Source organism: Micromys minutus, assembly GCF_963924665.1.
Source record: "Micromys minutus genome assembly, chromosome: 2".
Lineage (NCBI taxonomy): Eukaryota > Metazoa > Chordata > Mammalia > Rodentia > Muridae > Micromys > Micromys minutus.
The window spans coordinates 46,122,767-46,146,548 of NC_137971.1; the positions used below are offsets into that span (position 1 = coordinate 46,122,767).

Here is a 23,782-nt window from a genome sequence, read left to right on the forward strand (position 1 = left end):
TCAATGAGCTACCAGCACCAAAGAATATTCATGGACTACCTGAAGATCTGTGGATCTCGGAGTGGGCATGGCATCCCACTTATAGCAATGCCAGACTGTCCCTGCCCCCTGTTGGGAAGAGACCTTCTGATTAAGATGGGGCACAGATTCACTTCCACTCTGATGGACCACAGGTTAGAGAGCCAAAAGTGGAGCCTGTGCAGCTTCCAACCATCCAGTTGGAGGATGAGTACCAACTATAAACAGCCTGCCTCAGATCAGACGAACTGGTGGCTGCAGGCATATCCACAGGCCTGGGCAGAGACTGGAGAAATGGGGAAGGCTGAGAACCAGTCCCCGCACATATGGAGCTGAAAGTTCAGGCTAGCGGTGCCTAAGTACCCCATGTAAAAGGAGGCAAGAAGCGGGATCAAGACATACATCATCTGGTTACTCCAACTTGGAGTTCTGCATAAGTGTCAATCAGTCTGAAACGTACCTCTCCTACTGGTGCAGAAACTTGGAACCAACAATTGCCAGACAGTTCAAGATCTCCAAGAGGTAAACAAATCGGTGCCCAATCTCCACCTCATGGTACTTAACCCCTATAACCTGTTGAGCTCATTGCCACATCCAGAACCTGGTATACAGTACTGGACTTGAAGAAAATGCCTCAATGAACTCATCTAGAGGAAGACAAACTTGTAAAGACTGTCTTGAAGCCAAATTCTTTTGTGCCAGATTTGAGTAGTTAACTGTGTGCCATGCCAGAAAGCAAATGTATGTAGAAGCCTGGGAGGAGAGAAGATTGACCTGAGGTTTACTGAGAAGTGGATTTTACAGAAACTACGCCAGGAATATATAGATATGAGTATCTATTACTCTTTATAGATACCTTTTCTGGGCTGGTGAAAGCTTCCCCATAAAGAGAGAAACAGCATCAGCAGTCATAGCTAAGAAGATTCCAGAAGAGATCTTCCATAGGTTTGGCACCCCTAAGTTAATTGGATCAGACAATGGGCCAGCTTGTGTTGCCCAGGTAAGTCAGATATTAGCTTGTTTCTTATGAACCAATTGGAAATTATAATTGTGCTTATAGACCCCAGAGCTCATGTCAGGTTGAGAAGATGAATAGAACCCTAAAAGAGACCAAAATTGGCCTTAGAGTCCAGCGGGAATGACTGGACAGCTCTCCTTCCCTTTGCCCTGTTCTGAAGTTTGGAACACTCCTGGACGATTTAAACTCACCCCTTATGAAATTCACCGTTCACTGAGTCAGGAGGAGTGTATGATCCTGATGCTGTTCTTTCTAGACCCCTGTTTTCCCACCTTAAAGCCCTAGAGGTAGTGAGATGTGAAACCTGGAAACAGCTGAAGGATGACTACGAAACTGGGAGTTTGGAAGTACCCCACCAGTTCCAGGTCGAAAACGCTGTCTTGGTCCAACATTATTGAGTGGGAAACCTAGAACCTCTCTGGAAGGGGCTGTTGACATCTCCCACAACAGTTAAAGTTGAAGATATTTCAGCTTGGATTCACGCATCCCACATCAAGAAAGCATTGGAGCCATCCCAAGATGAATGGAAATTGGAAAAGACTGCTGACCCTCTTAAGCTGCACCTGCGTTGTAGGCGTAACTCAGATGAAGGAAAAAAATCCCCATGACTCTCAAAAACTGACTTGTCAAGTCTCCACACAGACCAGAGAGGTGATTTGGTCCATCTCCAAAGCGGCCCCACCATTCACATGGTGGCCCACACTCACTCCTGACTTCTGCCAGTTGGCAGCTAGGTTGTATACCTGTGACATTCCTGACACAGACCCTCAGAAATTGCCCCTAAAAGTCCCTGGGAGATATTCACCCAGGGGCAAGTTTGGATGTGGGAGTCCAGATGCAAGGTGTAACTTGGGAGACTAAGATTTTACATTTACCCCCAGATGGCCAAGACCGAGCCACCGCTTGACATTGCAGAGGCTTAGAATGTTTACTGAATCATGTTGGCTTTGCATCTCCTTGGGCCCCCCTTATTATGAAGGCATTGTGGTGTCTGGACCTTTAATAACACCATGAACCATTGCACCTATGTCTGGAACAGTTAAGAACAAGTTAACCCTTACAGGGGTCTCAGGAAAAGGGACCTGCATAGGGAACCCACCAGCCACTTACAGGCATCTTTGCAATGAGACCCTTCAGAGCCCACAGACAACTACTAACAGATTCTTGGTACACATGCTTGATAAATGATGGGCATCTGGTTCAGGATTAACCCCTTGTATATCCACCTCTGTCTTTAATGAGACCCAAGACTATTTTATACTTGTACAGTTAGTCCCTCGGGTGTATTATCACCATGCAGGTACCCTTGAAGATGAATTTGATGGGTGCTTGAGACAGTTCTGCGGGGAACCCATTTTGTTGACCTTAGCAGTCATATTAGGGCTTGGAGTGGCTGCAAGTGTGGGAATGAGCACAGCAGCACTAATACAGACCCCTCAATATTTCTGCTCATTAAGATCCACAATAGATGAAGATTTGCAAGCCCTAGAACAATCCATATCTCAGCTTGAAGAATGACTGACCTCACTCTTCAAGGTAACTTTGCAAAACAGAAGGGGACTAGGCATACTGTTCCTTAAGGAAGGGGTGCTATGTGCTGCCTTAAAAGAAGAATGTTGCTTATATGTAGATCATTTAGGAGTGATTAAAGATTCTATGAGTAAGTTGAGAGATAGTCTAGACAAAAGAAAAAGAGACAGAGAAGAACATCAAGGATGGTTTGAGGGATAGTTTAACAGATCCCCATGGATGGCCACTTTAATCTCCTCATTAGTGGAGCCTCTTTTAATTTTGCTTTTGCTTCTTACATTTGGACCATGCATCCTTAATAAGTTGGTAGCTTTTGTTAGAGAGTAAGCGCTGTGCAGATTTTGATGTTGCACCAGTAATATAGCACTTTACAAAATCAAGAAAATCAATATTATGAAGATACTAGGATCTAGTTATATGATTAGAACAAGGTACTACAAGAAGTGGGGAATTAAAGACCAGGATATATCCTGACCCCCTAATAGATAGAATAGAAGACCCCTAGCTGGTAGAGAAGAGCCAGAAATATAGGATAACTGGTTCGGTGACTTTTTTTCAGGAACTGGCTGACCATAAAGAATTTATGGCATTAAGGTTAGGGTGACTCTACTGCAGAAACTGACTGACCATAAAATTATAAAAGTTAAATAAAACAACACAAACAGTCTTGAGAAACTAGATGTTCCCCCTCACGATTCTTCACTGGTAATTTTTACCTTATAGGCAATCTTGAGAAACCAGGTATTTTCCTTATGATTCTTCAATGGTATTTTTGTTATTCTCCAATTATGTACTCCCCCCCACCTTGGTTGTGGTTTTTTCATTTAAAAACCCCTCCCCCAGCCACTCCGGTTAAGACTCTACCCCTGCATGGTTCATTAAAAAAACCTCGTGTAATTGCAGCAAGGATGATCTCTTGTGAGATTTTTTGGGGGGGGGGGGATTTTGTTATCCCCAGACTTGACTGAAGGTCTCCCCTCTGCAGAGGTCTTTTAATGGCATAATGAATTTTGTGGTCAGTTCATGAATTAACACTGTCCTGGGCACTAGACCTAACAAAATCCATTTAATATTAGGTTAGCACAAACTTATCTCTAATTTTCAAGATAAGGACATTTGCACACCAGTCCAGTAAAGTTCTCTGCTGTGAACCTTGTCTCTGTATTTCCTCCTGTGAATATTTTTGTAGCTCCTACTAAGATAGATGGAAAGATCCATCCTTTGGTTTTCCTTCTTTTTAGGCTTCATGTGGTCTATGAATTGTATCTTCGGTATTCTGAGCCTTTGGTCTAATATCCACTTATCACTCAATGAATAACTTGGGTGTTTTTGGTAACTAGGTTACCTTACTCAGGATGATATATTCTACTTAAATCTATATGTCTAAGATTTTCATGAAGTCATTTTTGTTGATAGCTGAGTACTACTCCATTGTGTAAGTGTACCATATTTTTATATCCATTTATCTGTTGAAGTACATATGGGTTCTTTCTAGCTTCTGGCTATTATAAATAAGGCTGCTATGAACACAGTAGAACATGTGTCTTTGTTATATGTTGGAGCATTTATTGGGTATATGCCCAAGAGCTGTATAGCTGGGTCCTCTGGTAGTGCTATGTCCAATTTTCCAAGGAACCACTAAACTGATTTCCTTAATGGTTGTACCCACTTGCAATCCCACCAACAATGAAGAAATGTTCCTCTTACTACACATCCTTACCAGCATCTGTTACCTAAGTTTTTGATATTAGCCATTCTGACTGGTGTGAAGGGGAATCTCTAGGCTGTTTTGATTTGCATTTACCTGATGACTAAGAATGTTGAACATTTCTCTAGGTGCTTCTCAATAATTCTATAATCCTCAGTTGATAATTCTTTGTTTAGCTTTGTACCCCATTTTAATAGGGATATTTGAATCTCTGGAATATAATTTATTGTGTTCTTTGTATATATTCGATATTAACCCTCTAATAATCTTTCCAACTCATTTGGTTGCCATTTTGTTCTAATTACACTGTCCTTTGCCTTACAATAGCTTTTCAATTATATGAAGTCCCATTTGTTGATTCTTGATCTTTGAGGATAGGTGATTAGTGATCTGTTCAGGTAATTTTCCCCCATGCCTATGTGATCTAAGCTCTTCCCCACTTTCTCTTCTATTAGTTTCAGAGTACCTGGTTTTTATGTGGAGGACATTGATCCACTTAAACTTGAACTTTGTACAAGGAGATAAGAATGGATCGATTTGCATTCTTCTATATGCTGACTGCCAGTTGAACCAACATCATATCTTAAAAATGCTGTCTTTTTTTCCACTGGATATTTTTAGCTCCTTTGTCAAAGATCAAGTGGCCATAGGTGTGTGGGTTCATTTCTGGATCTTCAATTCTATGCCTTTGATCTATCTTCCTGTCTCTGTACCAGTTCAATACAGTTCCTATCACTGTTGCTCTGTAGTACAGCTTGAGGTCATAGATGGTGATTTCCCTCCAGAAATTTTTTTATTATTATTATTGAGAATAGTTTTTGCTATCCTATGCTTTTTGTTATTCCAAATGAATTTGAAAATTGCTCTAACTCTATGAAGAATTGAGTTGGAATTTTGATGAAGATTGCACTGAACCTGTAGATTGATTTTGGCAAGATGGCCGTTTTACTATATTCATCCTGACATTCTATGAGCATGGGAGATCTTTCTATCTACTGATACCTTCTTCAATTTCTTTCTTCAGAGACTTGAAGTTGTTGTCATATATACCTTTCACTTGCTTGGTTATAATAATGTATATTTTATATTATTTGTCACTATTGTGAATGGTGTTGTTTTTCTAATTTTTTCTCAACCTGAACTAGAATTTGTGTTCTCTGAGGGTCTGTATAACATCTGCCTAGGGTCTTCTAGCTTTAATGATCTCTGTTGAGAAGTCTGTTGTGATTCTCATAGGTCTGCCTTTTTCCTTTTCTGCTTTTTTCCTTTACTGCGTTTAACATATTTTTGTTTCATTTTGTGCATTTTGTATTTTGACTATTATGGGATGGAAGAAGTTTCTTTTCTAGTCCAATTTATTTCAGTTCTGCAGACTTCCAATATGGTTATAGGCATATCTTTCTTTAAGATAAACTTTTATTCTATAATTTGTCAAAGATATTTACAGACCCATTAAGTTGAGAATCTCTGCTCTCTTCTATACCAATTACTCTCAAGTTTTATCATCTCATTGTGTCCTGCATTTCCCAGATGATTTGGGTTAGGAGCTTTCTGCATTTTGCATTTTCTTTTACTATTGTGTTAATTTTTTCTATGGCATTTTCTACTCCTGAGATTCTCTCTTTTATCTCTTGTATTCTGTTGTTGATGTTTGAGTCTATTACTCCTAATCTCTTTCCTAGGTATTTCTATCTCCCAGGTTGTCTCCCTTTGAGATTTCTTTATTGTTTTTCTTTACATTTCTTTAAATCCTAGATGAGTTTGTTCAATTTCTTCACCTGTTTGGTTGTGTTTTCCTGTAAATCTCTAAGAGATTTCTGTGGGGTTTTTTTTTTGGTTTCCTGTTTAATGCTTCGATCTGTTTATCTGTGTTGTCCTGTATTTCTTTAAGAGAGTTGTTTATGTTCTTCCTAAAGTCTTCTAACATTGTCATGATTCATGATTTTATATCATAATCTTGCTTTTTTGGTATGTTGAGGTATCCAGTGTTTGCTGTAGTAGGGGAACTGGGTTCTGTTAATGCCAAGTGACCTTGGTTTCTGTTGCATAGCTTCTTGTACTTTCCTCTTGCCGTTTGCTTATTTCTGGTGTTAGCAGGTCTTGCTCTCTCTTACAGTGGTTTTATCCTCCTGTAAGCCTGTGTGTCAGCACTACTTGGAGACCAGCAGAATCTAGATACAAAAAGCTGTAGCACAGGGTCAGCTCAGGTTTCAATACAGAATACAGAAGGATCCAAACTGCTCCACAATTCCTCTTTCTGGGGGGCTCTAGATTGGTCCCTCAGAGCAGAAGTGGTCGTCATACCTGTGCTCTCAGGTGTATCATCACTTCTGGGAGACCAGGCCTCTCCCCACAGAATGGGTATGGAGTGCTGTCACACAGTGTCACCTAAGGGCACAGAAAGAAACTGGAAGAATCTTGTTCCAGACTGAGCCTCAGTTCCTGTGTTCTGAGGACTGCAGGTGGGTTCCTCTGGGGCCAGGAATGTGAACAGAAATGGTGGCCTCACCTGTGCTCTCTGGTGTGCCAACACTCCTTGGAGATAAGCTGTCTTCCAGCAGGATATAGGTACAGAGAGCTATGGCACAGGGTGAGTTAGGGGCACAGACAGCAAATACTAAGGATAAGCATTGACCTCAATTATTTATTTTTCTGAACAAATGATATCTTACAAGTTGTTTTTATTTGAGAACCAGTCATGGTATTTCTTTATGTTTAATTTTTTAGTGTTCATATGTCTATTGTTTGACATCTATTCATATTGATATGTTTACGGGGACCTGATTCTAACATGGTCAGACTGAAGCACCCTACTCCTATATATGTAAAAACATTTATAATCTAGGTCTGTAGGTTCTTTGAATGTAACAGAGGAGAAACCATTACTTGCTCAAAAAATTAGCTTACCAACTACTGCAATAATAAAGTGTTAAAGAATCTTCCTAAAAATCAGTGTTTCATAAAATGGCAATATTTATCTAATAGATCCCTATGAAACCATATTTACAGTTTCTGGTTTCATTTTACTAAACACAGTTAAGGGAGTAAAAAAAAAAAAAAAACTCTGTACTTAGAACACATATTTACAAATCTACAACTATTTAACAGTGAAGCTTTTTAAGGTATAAATATCAGTTGAAATAAATAAAAGTCTACCAAACTCTTTAGTTTTTAACATGAAAATTGTTCTTTAATAAGAACAACTGTAAGATACCAGTCATCTATGTCATTTTCCCCCACCCCAGGGAATTGCAGAAACTGTGGGTATATGGTGCTGTGTGCTTGGTAATTTTTGAGACAGAAAAAAAAAAAAACTTTTGAGGAAAATTTCATCTGTAGGTTTGTTTCTCTGCAGTCCTAAACTCGTAGATAGCAATAGGGTATTGGTATCTTAATACCCTTATAAAATTATATGTGATTCTATCAGCCCACAGTTGAGATCAGTCATGTTAATTTTCTGCTGGATATTTCTCAGGCCACCTGAGGGCTTTTACATCATTAATGCATCATTCGACACACTCAAGATGAATATTTTAGCAAACAAAGGTAACGTGTAGAATAAAGTGGTATTGAAAAAAAAGGCACAGCTTTTGGCAGCATTTAGATACTTTATAACAGTTGGCAAGGTCATAAAGTTGTTTCAGAGCAATGAAACCCTAAGGAAGAAAGGAGGAAATACATAGTATCCAGGGCACAAAAATGATATTAAATGTCCAATGTGTATATCTAGTCTAGTACAATGGAAATAAACTTGCTTACCAAATGCCAGGCTCTAGATTCAAATTCAATTCTACCAAAATAAAATAAGGTAAAATAGTAGAATCTTGCATGAGCTTAAAAATATTCAGTAGAGCCTGTCCCTAAGAAAATCTACTTGTTGAACTGAGAAAATATTAATTTGAGGTAGATTAAACTGCCTTTGTGCAGGTTCTATATAATTAAAATGTGAATGCTATAGAAAATTTGGCTTTCTCCACAGCCTTTTTGAATGCACTCTTGACCTCTTTATTTCTCAGGCTGTAGACCATAGGGTTCAACATAGGGATGATCATGGTATAGAACACAGATGCCATCTTGTCATTGCCCATGGTGTGACTGGAGCTGGGCTGTAAGTACATGAAGATGCCTGACCCATAGAAGATAGAGACTGCAGTGAGGTGGGAAGCACATGTGGAAAAGGCCTTCTGGCGTCCTTCAGATGAAGCCATCCTCAGAATGGTGATGAAGATAAACAGGTAGGAGATAATGATGACCACAATAGAGAAGATGTCATTGAAACCAACCACAAATAAAATCACCATCTCACTGACAGAGGTATCTGAGCATGAGAGGGCTAGGAGAGGTGGGGCATCACAGAAAAAGTGGTCTATCACATGGAACTTGCAGAAGGAGAGCCTAAAAATGTTCACAGTGTGGACAGAGGAATTCAGGAAGCCACAGACATAGGAGCTTATGATCAGACAAGCACATGTATTTGTGGTCATGGTAGTGTTATAATGCAGGGGTTTACATACTGCTGCATATCGGTCATAAGCCATGGCAGCCAAGAGAAAGCTTTCTGTGGTTATAAAACCCACAAAGAAGAAGAATTGGGTTCCACAAGCATCGTGAGATATTTTTTTGTCTATTGAAAGGAGACCTGCCATTACTTTGGGAGTGACAGCTGAAGAATAACCAAAGTCCACCAGAGATAGGTGACTGAGGAAAAGGTACATGGGAGTATGGAGGTGTGAGTCCAGCAGAATCAACCCTACCATTCCCAGGTTCCCAAGCACAGTGCTGAGATAGATGAGAAGGAAGACAATGAAGAGTGGTATCTGGAGCACTGGGTCATCTGTTAACCCTGCAAGAATGAACTCAGTCACCTCCGTACTGTTCTCCATTGGGGATTATATGGCTTCCCTGTAGCAAAGAGAAAGGAGATGAGAATATGAATAAAGAGGAATGCTGGTCTTTTGTGACTGCCCTCTCCCTGCCTTCCTTCAGCATGCCAATATTAGTTTCAAGCATTCTGATCCAAACAGAGAGGTTGTGGGAATAAAAGTTTAAATTAAAAGTAAATCATACTATGTTTCATAAAATTAATTTCTGTTCTAATTTTTTGTTGTTCCCATTGTGTCAAATCTGCCATATGATAATTTAAGATTCTACAGAATTTGCTAAGAGTAACCTCATAGTATTATGCAGTTCATTTTTTATTAAGTTTATCATAACACAAAAAAGGAGAAAATCTTGTATGAAGAGTAAGAGCATGTACAAAAATGGCACTTTTATTACATTAACAGAGGTTTTAGATTATGCACACTGATGTCTTTAATCTGGAAAAAATTGAACCAGAGCAAAGTAATCAAGACAGCCTTTATTCCTTAAATGTGACTCTCTTGAATAAACAATGTGGATGAATAATTTACAATTTTTGGAAATTTAGGAATTAACTCAGAAGTGCTTACCAACATTTATCTTATATATAAAATCAAATTTTAAATAAATACCACAGGAAAAAATACTTACTTTATTCCTTCTTTGTAAAGAGGGGGTTTAATAGGAGAATATATCTTGTAGAAGGAAATGAATAACATTAGGAGAAACTTTAACTCAAGAGGGGCAAGTTAGTTTGGTAAGATAACATTGTAAAAGCAATAAGGAGATGCATTATCATTTATTTACTCAATATTACCTATAATACATATAATCTGTGTGCATATACATACAGAGATTAAATAAATTTATTCTACTTAGGTTAATAATGAATCTCTCAGGAATCATAGATTATGTAACAACAAAAATAAAATACCGGCCACCACGAACAGGGAGATCCAAGGACACAGGCCTGGTGAGAAGACGTTCTGAGTAGCAAGGGAGCAGAGAGATCTCTGCTGAATGTGCGGAAAGTGCGCCCCCCTCACCTGCTTGGTGCAGGGAACAAGGAACCCTGCATTGGGCTGTCTGTTTCCAGCCAGGGGCCCTTCAGTGCAGAACAGGCAGTCAGGCAATCCGCCACCAACAACATCTGATATCCAAGGACACAGGCCAGGTGCAAGGGAGAAGTGAGAACCAATCACTGACAACAAGACAACATATAAACACAAACAACTAGATGGCGAGAGAAAAGTGAAAGAACATACCCCAGGAAAACCAAGAAAAACTTGCAACACCAGAACCCAGCTCTCACATCACAGCAAATAGTGGAAAGCCAAACATACAGAAAAGAAAACTCAGACACAAATTCATACCTCAAGATGATAATAGAGATCCTTAAACAAAAGGAGAAGGAAAAGCATAAAGAATTAGAAGCTTTTAAAGAAGAAAAAGGAAAAACACTCAAAGAACTCAAAGAACTACAGGAAAACAGAACCAAAGAGATGAAGGAATGGAAGAAGGAATTTAAAATGGAAATGGACACAATAAAGAAAACACTAAAAGAGACAATCCTAGAGGTAGAAAACCTAAAAAAAAAAAAAAAAAAAAAAAAAATCAGGCAGAGCAGAGCCTGGCCCAACTGCCACCCGGAACGGGGGCTCGTAAAGGCTGAGCAAATGGTGGGTGGGAGACCTGGGCTGCCAGGGAGCAGAGAGATCTCTGCGGAGTGCACACAGAAAGTGCACCCCCTGCCTTGCCCTGCTCTGCCTTGCCTGATCCAGCAAATGGAAACAGAAATTTAGAACTTCTGTTTCCACCCGGCGGTGACTTCAGGACACAGAGCAGAGCCTGGCCCATCTGCCACCCAGAACTGGCAGCTCATGAAGGCTGAACAACTGGTGAGTGGGAGACCTAGGCTGCAGAGGAGCAGAAGGATCTCTGGAAAGTGCACCCCCTACTTTGCCCTGCCCTGCCTTGCCTGATCCAGGGACCAGGAACAGAAAATTAGAACTTCTGTTTCCACCCGGCAGTGACTTCAGGATGCAGAGCGGAGCCTGGCCCATCTGCCACCGAAACAGCGGCTCATAGAGGCTGAGCAACTGGTGGGTGGGAGACCTAGGCTGCCGGGGAGCATAGAGATCTCTGCGGAGTGCACACGGAAAGTGAACCCCCTGCCTTGCCCTGCCCTGCCCTGCCGGAGCAAGCAACCAGGACAGAACGTTGGAACTTCTGTTCACACCCAAAGACTGTGAGGCATAGAACAGGTCACGGCCCATCTGACACCAGGACCAGTTGAGATCCAGGGACACAGACCAGATACAAGGGAAAGGCAAAAACATATCACTGACAACAAAATGGCAAGAGAAAAGCGAAAGAGTATATCCCAAGGAAACCAAGACAATCTAGCAACACCAAAACCTAGCTCTTCCATAACAGCAAACATCAAAATTACAAACACTCCAGAAAAAGAAGACACAGACCTGAAATCATACCTCAAGGTGCTGATAGAGATACTTAAACAAGAAAGGGAGGAAAAGCAAAAAGATTCAGAAGCTTAAAAGAAGAAACAAGAAAAACACTCAAAGAACTCAAAGAACTAGAGGAAAATAGAACCAAAGAAATAAAGGAATGGAAGAGTAAAATTAAAATGGAAATTGACACAATAAAGAAAACAATAAGAGATAACCCTAGAGGAAAAACACCACAAAAAGAAATCAGGAGTCACAGAAGCAAGCATTTCCAATAGATTACAAGAGATCAAAGAGAGAATCTCGGGGGCAGAAGACAACACTGCAAATATAGACAAAAAAGCCAGAGAAGATGCAAAAAACAAAAAGCTCCTAACCCAAAATGTTCAGGAAATCCAAGACAAAATGAGAAGACCGAACCGAAAAATAATAGGAATAGAAGAGGGAGAAGAGTATCAACGAAGAGGCACAGTAAATATCTTCAACAAAATCGTAGAAGAAAACTTTCCTACCCTCAAGAATGAGATGACCACGAGCATAAAAGAAGCCTTCAGAACTCCAAATAGGTTGGACCAGAAAAGAAATACCTCCCGACACATAACAATCTAAACATCAAGTGCCCAATGCAAAGAAAGAATACTAAAAGCAGTAAGGGAAAAAGATCAGGTAACATATAAAAGCAGGCCAATCAGACTCACACCCGATTTCTCAACAAAGACTATGAAAGCTAGAAGAGCCTGGACAGACATCATGCACACCCTAAGAGAGCACAAGTGCCAGCGCAAGCTGCTATAATTATCAATCACCATCGATGGAGAGATGAAGATATTACAAGACAAATCAAAATTTACACAATATCTGACCACAAACCCAGCACTACAACGAATTATAGGTGGAAAGCCCAATACAAAGAGGGAAAATACAGCCTAGTAAAAACAAGAAAACTCCTTAACAAGAAAACTAAAAGACAAAAAAAAAAAAAAAAAAAAACACAGACACAACTCAACCCAAAAAATCAATAATGGCAGAGAACAGAAAAACTATTCCTTGATATCTATTAACATAAATGGACTCAACTCCCAAATAAAAAGACATAGATTATCACACTGGATACATAAACAAAATCCAGCCTTTTGCTGCATACAGGAAATTCATTTCAGAGACAAAGACAGACACTATCTCAGAGTAAAAGGGTGGGGAAAAAACTTCCAAGCTAACAGCTCCAAGAAGCAAGCTAGAGTGGCTATTCTAATATCGAATAAAGTAAATTTCCAACCAAAAGTTATCAAAAAAAAAATAAGGAAGGACACTTTTTACTCATTACTGGGAAAATCTGTCAGGAGGAACTTTCAAACTTTAACAAATATGCTCCATATAAAATAGCACCTACATTCATAAAAGAAACCCTACTAAAGCTCAAAAAATACAATTCACCCCACACAATAATAGTGGAAGACTTTAATACCCCACTCTCACCAATGCACAGATAATGGAAACAGAAACTGAACAAGGACACTGCAAAACTAGCAGAGACTTTGAACCAACTAGAATTAATAGATATATACAGAACATATTATCCTAAAGTAAAAGAATACACCTTCTTCTCACCACCCCATTGCACCTTCTCAAAAATTGACCCATAATTGAACACAGAGCGAGCCTCAATGGATATAAGAACATTGAAATACTCCCATGCATCCTCTCAGATCACCATGGTCTAAGGCTGGTCTTTAACAACAACAAAGACAACAAGAAGCACACATACACATGGAAACTAAACAATGTGCTGTTAAACGATAGCAGAGTCAAAGAAGAAATAAAGAAAGGAATTAAGGATTTTCTAGAATTCAACAAAAACAAAAACACAACATACCCAAACCTATGGGATGCAATAAAAGCAGGATTGAGAGGAAAACTCATAGCCCTAAGTGCTTCGAAAAATAAACTGGAGAGATAGAGGCTGAGCAACTGGTGAGAGGGAGACCAAGACTGCAGAGGAGCAGAGAGATCTCTGCGGAGTGCACACGGAAAGTGCACACCATAACTTGCCCAGCCCCGCCCTGCCCGATCCAGCAATTGGGAACAGAAAATTAGAACTTCTGTTTCCACCCGGAGGCGACTCCCTGACACAGAGCAGAGCCTGGTTTACCTGCCAGGTGGAGTGGCGGCTTATAGAGGCTGAGCAACTGTGCCTGATTCAGCAAACAGAAACAGAACGTTGGAACTTCTGCTAACACCCGACGACTCTGAGGCATAAAACAGGGCATGACATATCTGAAACGTCAACCAGTAGAGAACCAGGGATACAGACCAGATACAAGGGAAAGGTAAGAACATATCACTGACAACAAAATGGCAAGAGGAAAGAGAAAGAGTATATCCCAAGGGAACCAAGACAATCTAGCAACACCAGAGCCCAGCTCTCCCATAACAACAAACATCGGAACTCCAAACACTCCAGAAAAAGAAGACACAGACCTGAAATCATGCCTCAAGACGCTGATAGAGTTAATTAAACAAGAAAGGGAGGAAAAGCAAAAAGATTCAGAAGCTTTTAAAGAAGAAACAAGATAAACACTCAAAGAACTCAAAGAACTAGAGGAAAACAGAACCAAAGAAATAAAGGAATGCAAGAGGAAAATTAAAACAGAGATTGACACAATAAAGAAAACACTAAAAGAGATAACCCTACAGTCAGAACACCAAAAGAAGAAATCAGGAGTCACAGAAGTAAGCATTTCCAATAGATTACAAGAGATCGAAGAGAGAATCTCGGGGGCAGAAGACAACATTGCAAACATAGACAAAACAGCCAGAGAAGATGCAAAAAACAAAAAGCTCCTAACCCAAAATGTCCAGGAAATCCAAGACACAATGAGAAGACCGAACCTAAGGATAATAGGAATAGAAGAGGGAGAAGAGTATCAACTAAGGGGCACAGTAAATATCTTCAACAAAATCGTAGAAGAAAACTTTCCTACCCTCAAGAATGAGATGACCACGAGCATAAAAGAAGCCTTCAGAACTCCAAATAGGTTGGACCAGGAAAGAAATACCTCCCGACACATAATAGTAAAAACATCAAGCGCCCAAAGAAAAGAAAGAATACTAAAAGCAGTAAGGGAAAAAGGTCAGGTAACATATAAAGGCAGACCAATCAGACTCACACCCGATTTCTCAACAGAGACTATGAAAGCTAGAAGACTCTGGACAGACATCATGCTCTCCTTAAGAGAGCACAAGTGACAGACCAAGCTGCTATACCCAGCAATACTAACAATCACCATCAATGGAGCGACAAAGATATTTCAAGACAAATCTAAATTCACAAAATATCTGACCACAAACCCAGCACTAAAAAGAATTATAGGTGGAAAACCCAATATAATGAGGGAAAATACAGCCTAGTAAGAACAAGAAAACTCCTAAACAAGAAAACTAAAAGAAGAAAAAAAAACACAGACACAACTCAACCCAAAAAAGCAATAATGACAGGAAACAGAAACAACTATTCCTTGATATCTATTAACATAAATGGTCTCAACTCACCAATAAAGAGAAATAGACTATCAGACTGGATACATAAACAAAATCCAGCCTTTTGCTGCATACAGGAAACTCATCTCAGAGACAAAGACAGACACTATCTCAGAGTATAAGGGTGGTAAAAAAACTTCCAAGCAAACAGCTCCAAGAAGCAAGCTGGAGTGGCTATTCTAATATCGAATAAAATAAATTTCCAACCAAAAGTTCGCAAAAACATAAGGAAGGACACTTTTTACTCATTACCGGGGAAATTTTTCAAGCGGAACTCTCAATCTTTAACATATATGCTCCAAATAAAAAAGTACCCACATTAATAAAAGAAGCCCAACTAAAGCTCAAAAAATACATTTCACCCAACACAATAATTGTGGGAAACTTTAATAACCCACTCTCACCAATGGACAGATCACTGAAACAGAAAATAAACAAGGACACCACAAAACTAGCAGAGACTTTGAACCAACTAGAATTAATAAATATATACAGAATATACTATCCCAAAGTAAAAGAATACAACTTCTTCTCACCACCCCATGGCACCTTCTCGAAAATTGACCACATAATTGGACACAGAATGAGCCTCCATCGATATAAGAAGATTGAAATACTCCCATGCATCCTCTCAGATCACCATGGTCTACACTGGTCTTTAACAACAACAAAGACAACAAAAAGCCCACATACACATGGAAACTAAACAATGCTCTGTTAAAGGATAGCAGGGTCAAAGAAGAAATAAAGAAAGAAATTAAGGATTTTCTAGAATTCAACAAAAATGAAAACACAACATACCCAAACCTATGGGATGCAATGAAAGCAGTATTTAGAGGAAAACTCATGGCCCTAAGTGCTTCCACAAAGAAACTGGAGAGAGCTCTCATCAGCAAACTGACAGCACAGCAAAAAGACCTAGAAAAAAAGGAAGCAGATATACCCAAAAGGAGTAGACAGCAAGAAATAATCAAAATTAGGGCAGAAATAGACCAAATAGAAACAAAAAGAACCATTGAAAAAATCAACAAAACCAAGAGTTGGTTCTTTGAGAAAATCAACAAGATTGATAAACCCCTAGCGAGACTAACTAGAGAACAAAGAGAGAGTATCCAAATTAACAAAATCAGAAAGGAAAGTGGCGACATAACAACTGAAACTGAGGAAATTCAAGAAATCATCAGATCCTACTACAAAAACTTATACTCCACAAAATTGGAAAATCTGGAGGAAATGGATGAATTCCTAAACAGATATAAGATCACAAAGTTAAACCAGGACCAAGTAAACCATCTGAATAACCCTATAACACCTAAAGAAATAAAAGAAGTCATCAAAAGCCTCCCAACCAAAAAAAGCCCAGGTCCAGACGGGTTCAGTGCAGAATTTTATCAGACATTTATTGGGGATATAACACCAATATTTGCCAAACTATTCCAAAAGATAGAATCAGATGGAATATTACCCAACTCATTTTTTGAGGCTACAATAACCCTAGTACCTAAACCACACAAAGACCCTACAAGAAAAGAGAACTTCAGACCAATCTCACTTATGAACACTGATGCAAAAATACTCAACAAAATCCTTGCAAACCGAATCCAAGGACACATCAAAACGATCATTCATCATGACCAATTAGGCTTCATCCCTGGGATGCAGGGATGGTTTAACATAAGGAAATCCATCAATGTAATCCACCATGTAAACAAACTCAAAGATCAAAATCAAATGGTCATCTGACTAGAAGCTGAGAAAGCATTGAACAAAATCCAACACCCCTTCATGTTAAAAGTCCTGGAAAGAACAGGAATCCAAGGTCCATACTTAAACATAATAAAAGCAATATACAGCAAACCAACAGCCAACATATAACTTAATGGCGAGAAACTTGAAGCAATCCCACTAATTCAGGGACTCGACAAGGCTGCCCACTCTCCCACTACCTATTCAACATAGTACTGGAAGTCCTGGCTGCAGCAATTAGACAGCAAAAGGAGATCAAGGGGATACAAATCGGAAAGGAAGAGATAAAAACATCACTCTTTGCCGATGACATGATAGTGAACTTTAGTGACCCCAAAAATCCACCAAAGAACTCCTACAGCTGATAAACAAGTTCAGCAAAGTGGCTGGATACAAAATTAACTCAAACAAATCAGTAGCCTTCCTATACTCAGAGGACAAACATAAGGAGAAAGAAATTAGGGAAAAGGTACCCTTCACAATAATCACAAAAACTATGAAATACCTTGGTGTGACTCTAACTAAGCAAGTGAAGCACCTGTATGACAAGAACTTTAAACCTCTAAAGAAAGAAATTGAGGAGGATCTCAGAAAATGGAAAGATCTCCCATGCTCATGGATTAGAAAAATCAACATCTTAAAAATGGCCATCCTACCAAAAGCAATCTACAGATTCAATGCAATCCCATTCAAAATTCCAACGCAGTTTTTCATGGAATTGGAAAGATCAATGTGCAATTTCTTAGGGAATAACAAATGACCTAGAAAAACGAAATCCATCCTCAACAATAAAAAAATATCTGCGGGAATCACTATTCCTTACCTCAAGCTATATTACAAGGCAATTTGCTGAAAACTGCATGGTACTGGTACAGAAATAGGTATGTGGATCAATGAAATAGAATAGAAGATCCAGAAATGAGCCCTCATGTATATGGTCACCTGATTTTTGACAAAGGAGCAGTAAACATTCAATGGAAAAAGGACAGCCTATTAAACAAATGGCGCTGGTCCAACTGGCACTCAGCATGCAAAAGAATGAAATGATAAGAAAATCTATTTTCTTATCTCCTTGTACAAAGCTCAAGTGTAAGTGGATCAAAGATCTCCACATTAAACCAGATACATTGAAACTATTAGATGTGAAAGTAGGGAAAACCTTAGAACACATAGGCACAGGAGAAAATTTCCTGAACAAAACACCAATGGCTCAAGCTCTAAGGTCAAAGATTAACAAATGGGACTTAATGAGATTGCAAAGTTTCTGTAACGCTAAGGACATTGTCAACAAAACAAAACGGCAACCAACAGAATGGGAAAAGATCTTTACCAACACCACATCAGATAGAGGCCTAATATCCAAGGTGTACAAGGAACTCAAAAAGCTAGACACCAGAGAATCAAATAACCCTATTAAAAAATGGGGTACAGAGCAAAACAAAACGTTTTCTGTTGAGGAACACCGTATGGCCGAGAAACATGTGAGGAAATGCTCGACATCCTTAGCCACCAGGGAAATGCAGATCAAAACAACCCTGAGATTTTACCTCACACCAGTCAGATTGGCCAATATCCAAAACTCAGATGACAGCAGATGCTGGCGAGGCTGCGGAGAAAGAGGAACACTTCTCCACTGTTGGTGGAGTTGCAAGCTAATACAACCACTCTGGAAATCTGTCTGGCAATACCTCAGAAAATTGGATATAGTACTACCTGAAGACCCAGCTATTCCACTTCTGGGCATATACCTCAGAGACACTTTAATACACCACAAAGATATATGCACCACAATGTTCATAGCGGCTCTATTTATAATAGCCAGAAGCTGGAAGGAACCTAGATGTCCTTCAGAAGATGAATGAATACAAAAATTGTGGTACATATACACAATGGAATACTACTCAGCCACCAGAAACAATGACTTAACCAAACTCTTAAGAAAATGGCTGCATCTAGAGAATATCATCCTGAGTGAGATAACTCAGTAACAAAAGAACAGACATAATATGCAGTCACTGATAGTGGGATGCTATCCCCAGAGGCTTGCACTCCCCCAGAAACAACTCACAAACTGTATGAAGTTCAAGAAATAAAGAAAACAAAACAAAAAAATATTTACAAAACAAGAAAACTTTAACTATTTCCATGTTACATTTTGTTTTACATGTACTTTATGCTCATTGTAACTATTAAGTTTTCAATGCATACTCTCAAACCTTGAAAAAATCAAGAACTGACTAAAAAATATATTCATATAGTTTTATGTAAAAATTATGTTAAAATCTGAAAAAAGTACTGACAAAAATGTATAATTTTAAGCAAAAAATGTTTAAAATCTGTACATTTATATTTGTTTTGTATAATAAAGTTTTTTAAAAAAATAAAAATAAACTATACACACCAAGAAAAAAAATCAGGAGTCAGGGATGCAAATATTTCCAACACACTACAAGAGATGAAAGAGAGAATCTCAAGGGATGAAGACAATATTGAAAACATAGACAAAACATTCAGAGAAGACACAAAAGCCAAAAAGCTCCTAACCCAAAATAAACAGGAGATCCAGGACACAATGAGAAGACAAAACATAAGGATAATAGGAATAGAAGAGGGCAAAGAATACCAACTAAGAGGCACAGTAAATATCTTCAAAAAATTGTAGAAGAAAACTTCATTACCCTTATAATGAGATGACCATTAGCATAAAACAAGCCTACAGAACTCAAAATAGGTTGGAACAGAAAAGAAATTCCTCCCAACACATAATAATCAAAATACCAGTTGCCCAATCAAAGAAAGAATAATAAAAGCTGTAAGGAAAAAGGGTCATGTAACATATAAAGGCAAAACAATCAGAATCACACCCGACTTCTCAACAGTGACAATGAAAGCTAGAAGAGCCTGGATAGACATCATGCAGACCCTAAGAGAGCACAAGTGTCAGCATAAGCTCTATACTCAGCAAAACTCTCAATCACCAGAGATTGAGAGAATAAGATATTCCTAAAATACCTAAATTTACACAATATCTGACTACAAACCCAGCACTACAACAAACTATAGGTGGAAAACCCAATACAACAAGGGGAACTATATCATAGTAAAAACAAGAAAAGTCCAAAACAAGAAAACCAAAAGAAGAAAGACATACAAGCATAATTCAACCTCTAACAGCAAAAATAGCAGGAAACAAAAACCACTATTCCTTGATATTTGTTAACATAAATGGTCTAAATTCCCCCAATAAAAAATATAGTCTATTAGATTGGATATATTTAAAAAAGAAAAAAACAGCATTTTGCTGGATACAGGAAACTCATCTCGGAGACAAAGACAGACACTATATAAGAGTAAAAGGTTGAAAAAAATACTTCCAAGCATACAGCCCCAAGAAGCAAGTTGGAGTGGCCATTCTAACATAGAATAAAGTATATTTTCAACCAAAAGTTGTCAAAAAAGATAAGGAAGGACACTTTTTACTCATTGAGAATTTTGTCAGGAGGAACTCTCAATCATTAACATATATGCTCCAAATACAAAAGCACCCATATTCATAAAAGAAACCCTACTAAAGCTCAAAAAATATATTGCTCTCCACACAATACTAGTGGGAGACCTCAGTACCCCACTCTCATCAATGGACAGATCATGAAAACAAAAACTGAACAAGTACATTGTAAAATTAGCAGACGGTATGAACCAATGGGAATTAATAGATATCTACAGGACATATCAACCTAAACCAAAAGAATACACATTCTTCTCAGCACCTCATGGCACCTTCTCGAAAATTGACCACATAATTGGTCACAAAACGAGCCTCAGTAAATATAAGAATATTGAAATAGTCCCATGCATCCTTTCAGAACATCATGGTCTAAGGTTGTTCTTTAATAACAACAAAGACAACAAAAAGCCTATATACACATGGAAACTAAACAATGCTCTACTAAACGATAGCAAGATTAAAGAAAGAAACTAAGCATTTTCTAGAATTCAATGAAAATGAAACCACAACATAACCAAAACTATGGGATGCAATGAAAGCAGTACTGAGAGGAAAACTCTGCTCTGAGTGCTTCCAAAAAGAAACTGAAGAGAGCATACACTAGCAACTTGACAGCACAATTGAAAGCTCTAAAACAAAAGGAAGCAGATAATCAAACTTAGGGCAGAAATAGAACAAATAGAAAAAAAAGAACCATTCAAAAAATTAACAAAACTAAGAGCTGGTTCCTTCAGAAAATTAACAAGATTGATAAACCATTAGCCAGACTAACTGGAGGGCAGAGAGAGAGTGTGTTTCCAAATTAACAAAATCAGAAATAAAAGTGGTGACATAATAACTGAAACTGAGGAAATTCAAGAAATCTTCAGATCCAAGTGTAAAAGTCTATACTCAACAATGGAGGAAAATTTTGAAGAAATGGATGAATTCCTAGACAGATACCAGATACTAAAGTTAAAACAGCACAAGGTAAACCATCTAAATAGTCCCATGGCCCCTAAAGAAATAGAAGCAGTTATCAAAAGCCTCGCAACCAAAAAAAGCCCAGGTCCAGATGGGTTCAGAGTAGAATTTTATCAGACATTTACTAATGAATACCAATACTCTCCAAACTATTCCACAAAATAAAATCAGATGGAACACTACCTAACTCATTTTTTGAGGCTACAATAACGCTCATTCCTAAACCACACAAATACCCTACAAGGAAAGAGAAATTCAGCCCCAATTCACTTATCAACATTTTGCATAAATACTCAACAAAATCCTTTCAAACCAAATCCAAGAACATATCAAAATGATCATTCACCATGATCAAGTAGGCTTCATACCAGGGATAAAGGGAAGGTTTAATATAAGGAAATCCATCAATGTAATCCACCATATAAACAAACTCAAAGATAAAAACCACATGGTCATCTCACTAGATGCTGAGAAAGCATTTGACAAAATTCAACACCCCTTCAGGTTAAAATTCTTGGAAGAGCAGGAATCTAAGGCCCATACCTAAACATAATAAAAGCAATATACAGCAAACCAACAGCCAACATCAAACTTAATGGTGGGAATCTTGAAGCAATCTCACTGAAATCAGGGACTAGACAAGGCTGCCCACTCTCCCCCTACCTACTCAACATAGTACTGGAAATCCTGGCAGAAGCAATTAGACAGCAAAAGGAATTCAAAGGGATACAAATTGGAAAGGAAAAAATAAAAACATCACTATTTGCAGATGATATGATAGAGTACTTAAGCGACCCCACAAATTCCACCAGAGAACTCCTGCAGCTGATAAACAAGTTCAGCAAAGTGGCTGGATATAAATTAACTGAAACAAATCAGAAGCCTTCCTCTACTCAAAGGACCAACATGTGGAGAAAGAAATTAGGGAAAATATACCCTTCACAATAGTCACAAAAAAATATGAAATACATTGGCATGACTCTAAATAAGCAAGTGAAGGACCTGTATGACAAGAAATTCAAACCTCTAAAGAAGGAAATTGAGAAAGACCTATAAAATGGAAAGATCCCGCATGCTCATGAATTAGAAGGATCAACATTGTAAAAATGGCCATCCTACCAAAAGCAATCTACAGATTAAATGCAATCCCTATCAAAATGCCACCTCAGTTCTTCTTAAGTTGCAAAGAGCAATGTGCAATTTTATCTAAATTAACAAAAGACCTAGAATAGCGAAATCCATCCTCAAAAAGAAGAAAACATCTACAGGAATCTTTATCCCTGACCTCAAGCTATATTACAAGGCAATTGTGCTAAAAACTGCATGGTACTGGTAAAGAGATAGGCATGTTGATCAATGCAATAGAATAGAAGATCCAGAAATGAGCCCTCACATATGTTATCACCTGATATTTGACAAAGGAGCTGCAAACATTCAATGGAAAAAGGATAGCCTATTCAACAAATGATGTTGGTCCAACTAGCACTCAGCATGCAGAAGAATGAAAATAGACCCTTTCTTTTCTCCTTGTACAATGCTCAAGTCCAAGTAGATCAAAGATCTCCACATTAAACTAGGTACACTGAAACTATTAAGGGAGAAAATAGATAAAACCGTACAACACATAGGCACAGGAGAAAATGTCCTGAACAGACGACCAAAGGCTTGTGCTCTGAAATCAAAATTATCAAATTGGGCTTAATGAAATTGCAAAGATTCTGTAAGGCTAAGAACACTGTCAATAAAACAAAACAGCAACCAACAGAGTGGAAATAGATCTTTAACAACCCCAATCAGATAGAGGCCTAATAAAGGTATACAAAGAACTCAAGAAGCTAGACACCAGAGAACCAAACAATCCTATTAAAAAATGGGGTTCAGAGCTAAACAAAAACTTCTCAATTGAGAAATACTGAAAGGCTGAGAAGCATCTAAAAAAGTACTCGACATCATTAGACATCAGGGAAATGCAAAGCAAAACAACCCTGAGATTCCACTTCACATCAGTCAGATTGGCCAAGTTACAAAATTCAGATGACAGCAAATGCTGGTGAGGATTTGGAGAAAGAGGGACACTCCTCCACTGTTGGTGGGGTTGTAAAGTGATGCAACCACTCTGGACATCAGTCTGGCGATACCTCAGAAAAATGGACATAGTACTACCTGAAGACCCAGTTATTTCACTTCTGGGCATATAACCAAGAGAAGCTCCAACATACAACAAAGACGCATGCACCAAAATGTTCATAGCAGCTCTATTTATAACAGCCAGAAGTTGTGAAGAACCCAGATGTCCTTCAGTAGATTAATGGATCCAAAATTTGTGGTACATTTACACAATGGTGTACTACTCAGCTATCAGAAACAGTGAGTTTATAAAATTCTTAAGAAAATGGATGCATCTAGAGAATATCATCCTGAGTGAG

The 23,782-nt window shown here is 38.5% G+C and overlaps 1 protein-coding gene across 1 annotated transcript; it reads right to left on the reverse strand.

The window, feature by feature from the left end:
• Positions 1–8,212: 8,212 nt before the first annotated feature.
• LOC308416830 (olfactory receptor 5B12-like) lies at positions 8,213–9,157 on the reverse strand (the record flags this gene model as incomplete). The annotated part of the gene is made up of 1 exon (XM_080911924.1): positions 8,213–9,157. The coding sequence occupies one exon, from the start codon at positions 9,155–9,157 to the stop codon at positions 8,213–8,215; it is 945 nt and encodes a 314-aa protein (XP_080768050.1).
• Between the last annotated feature and the right edge of the window lie 14,625 nt (positions 9,158–23,782).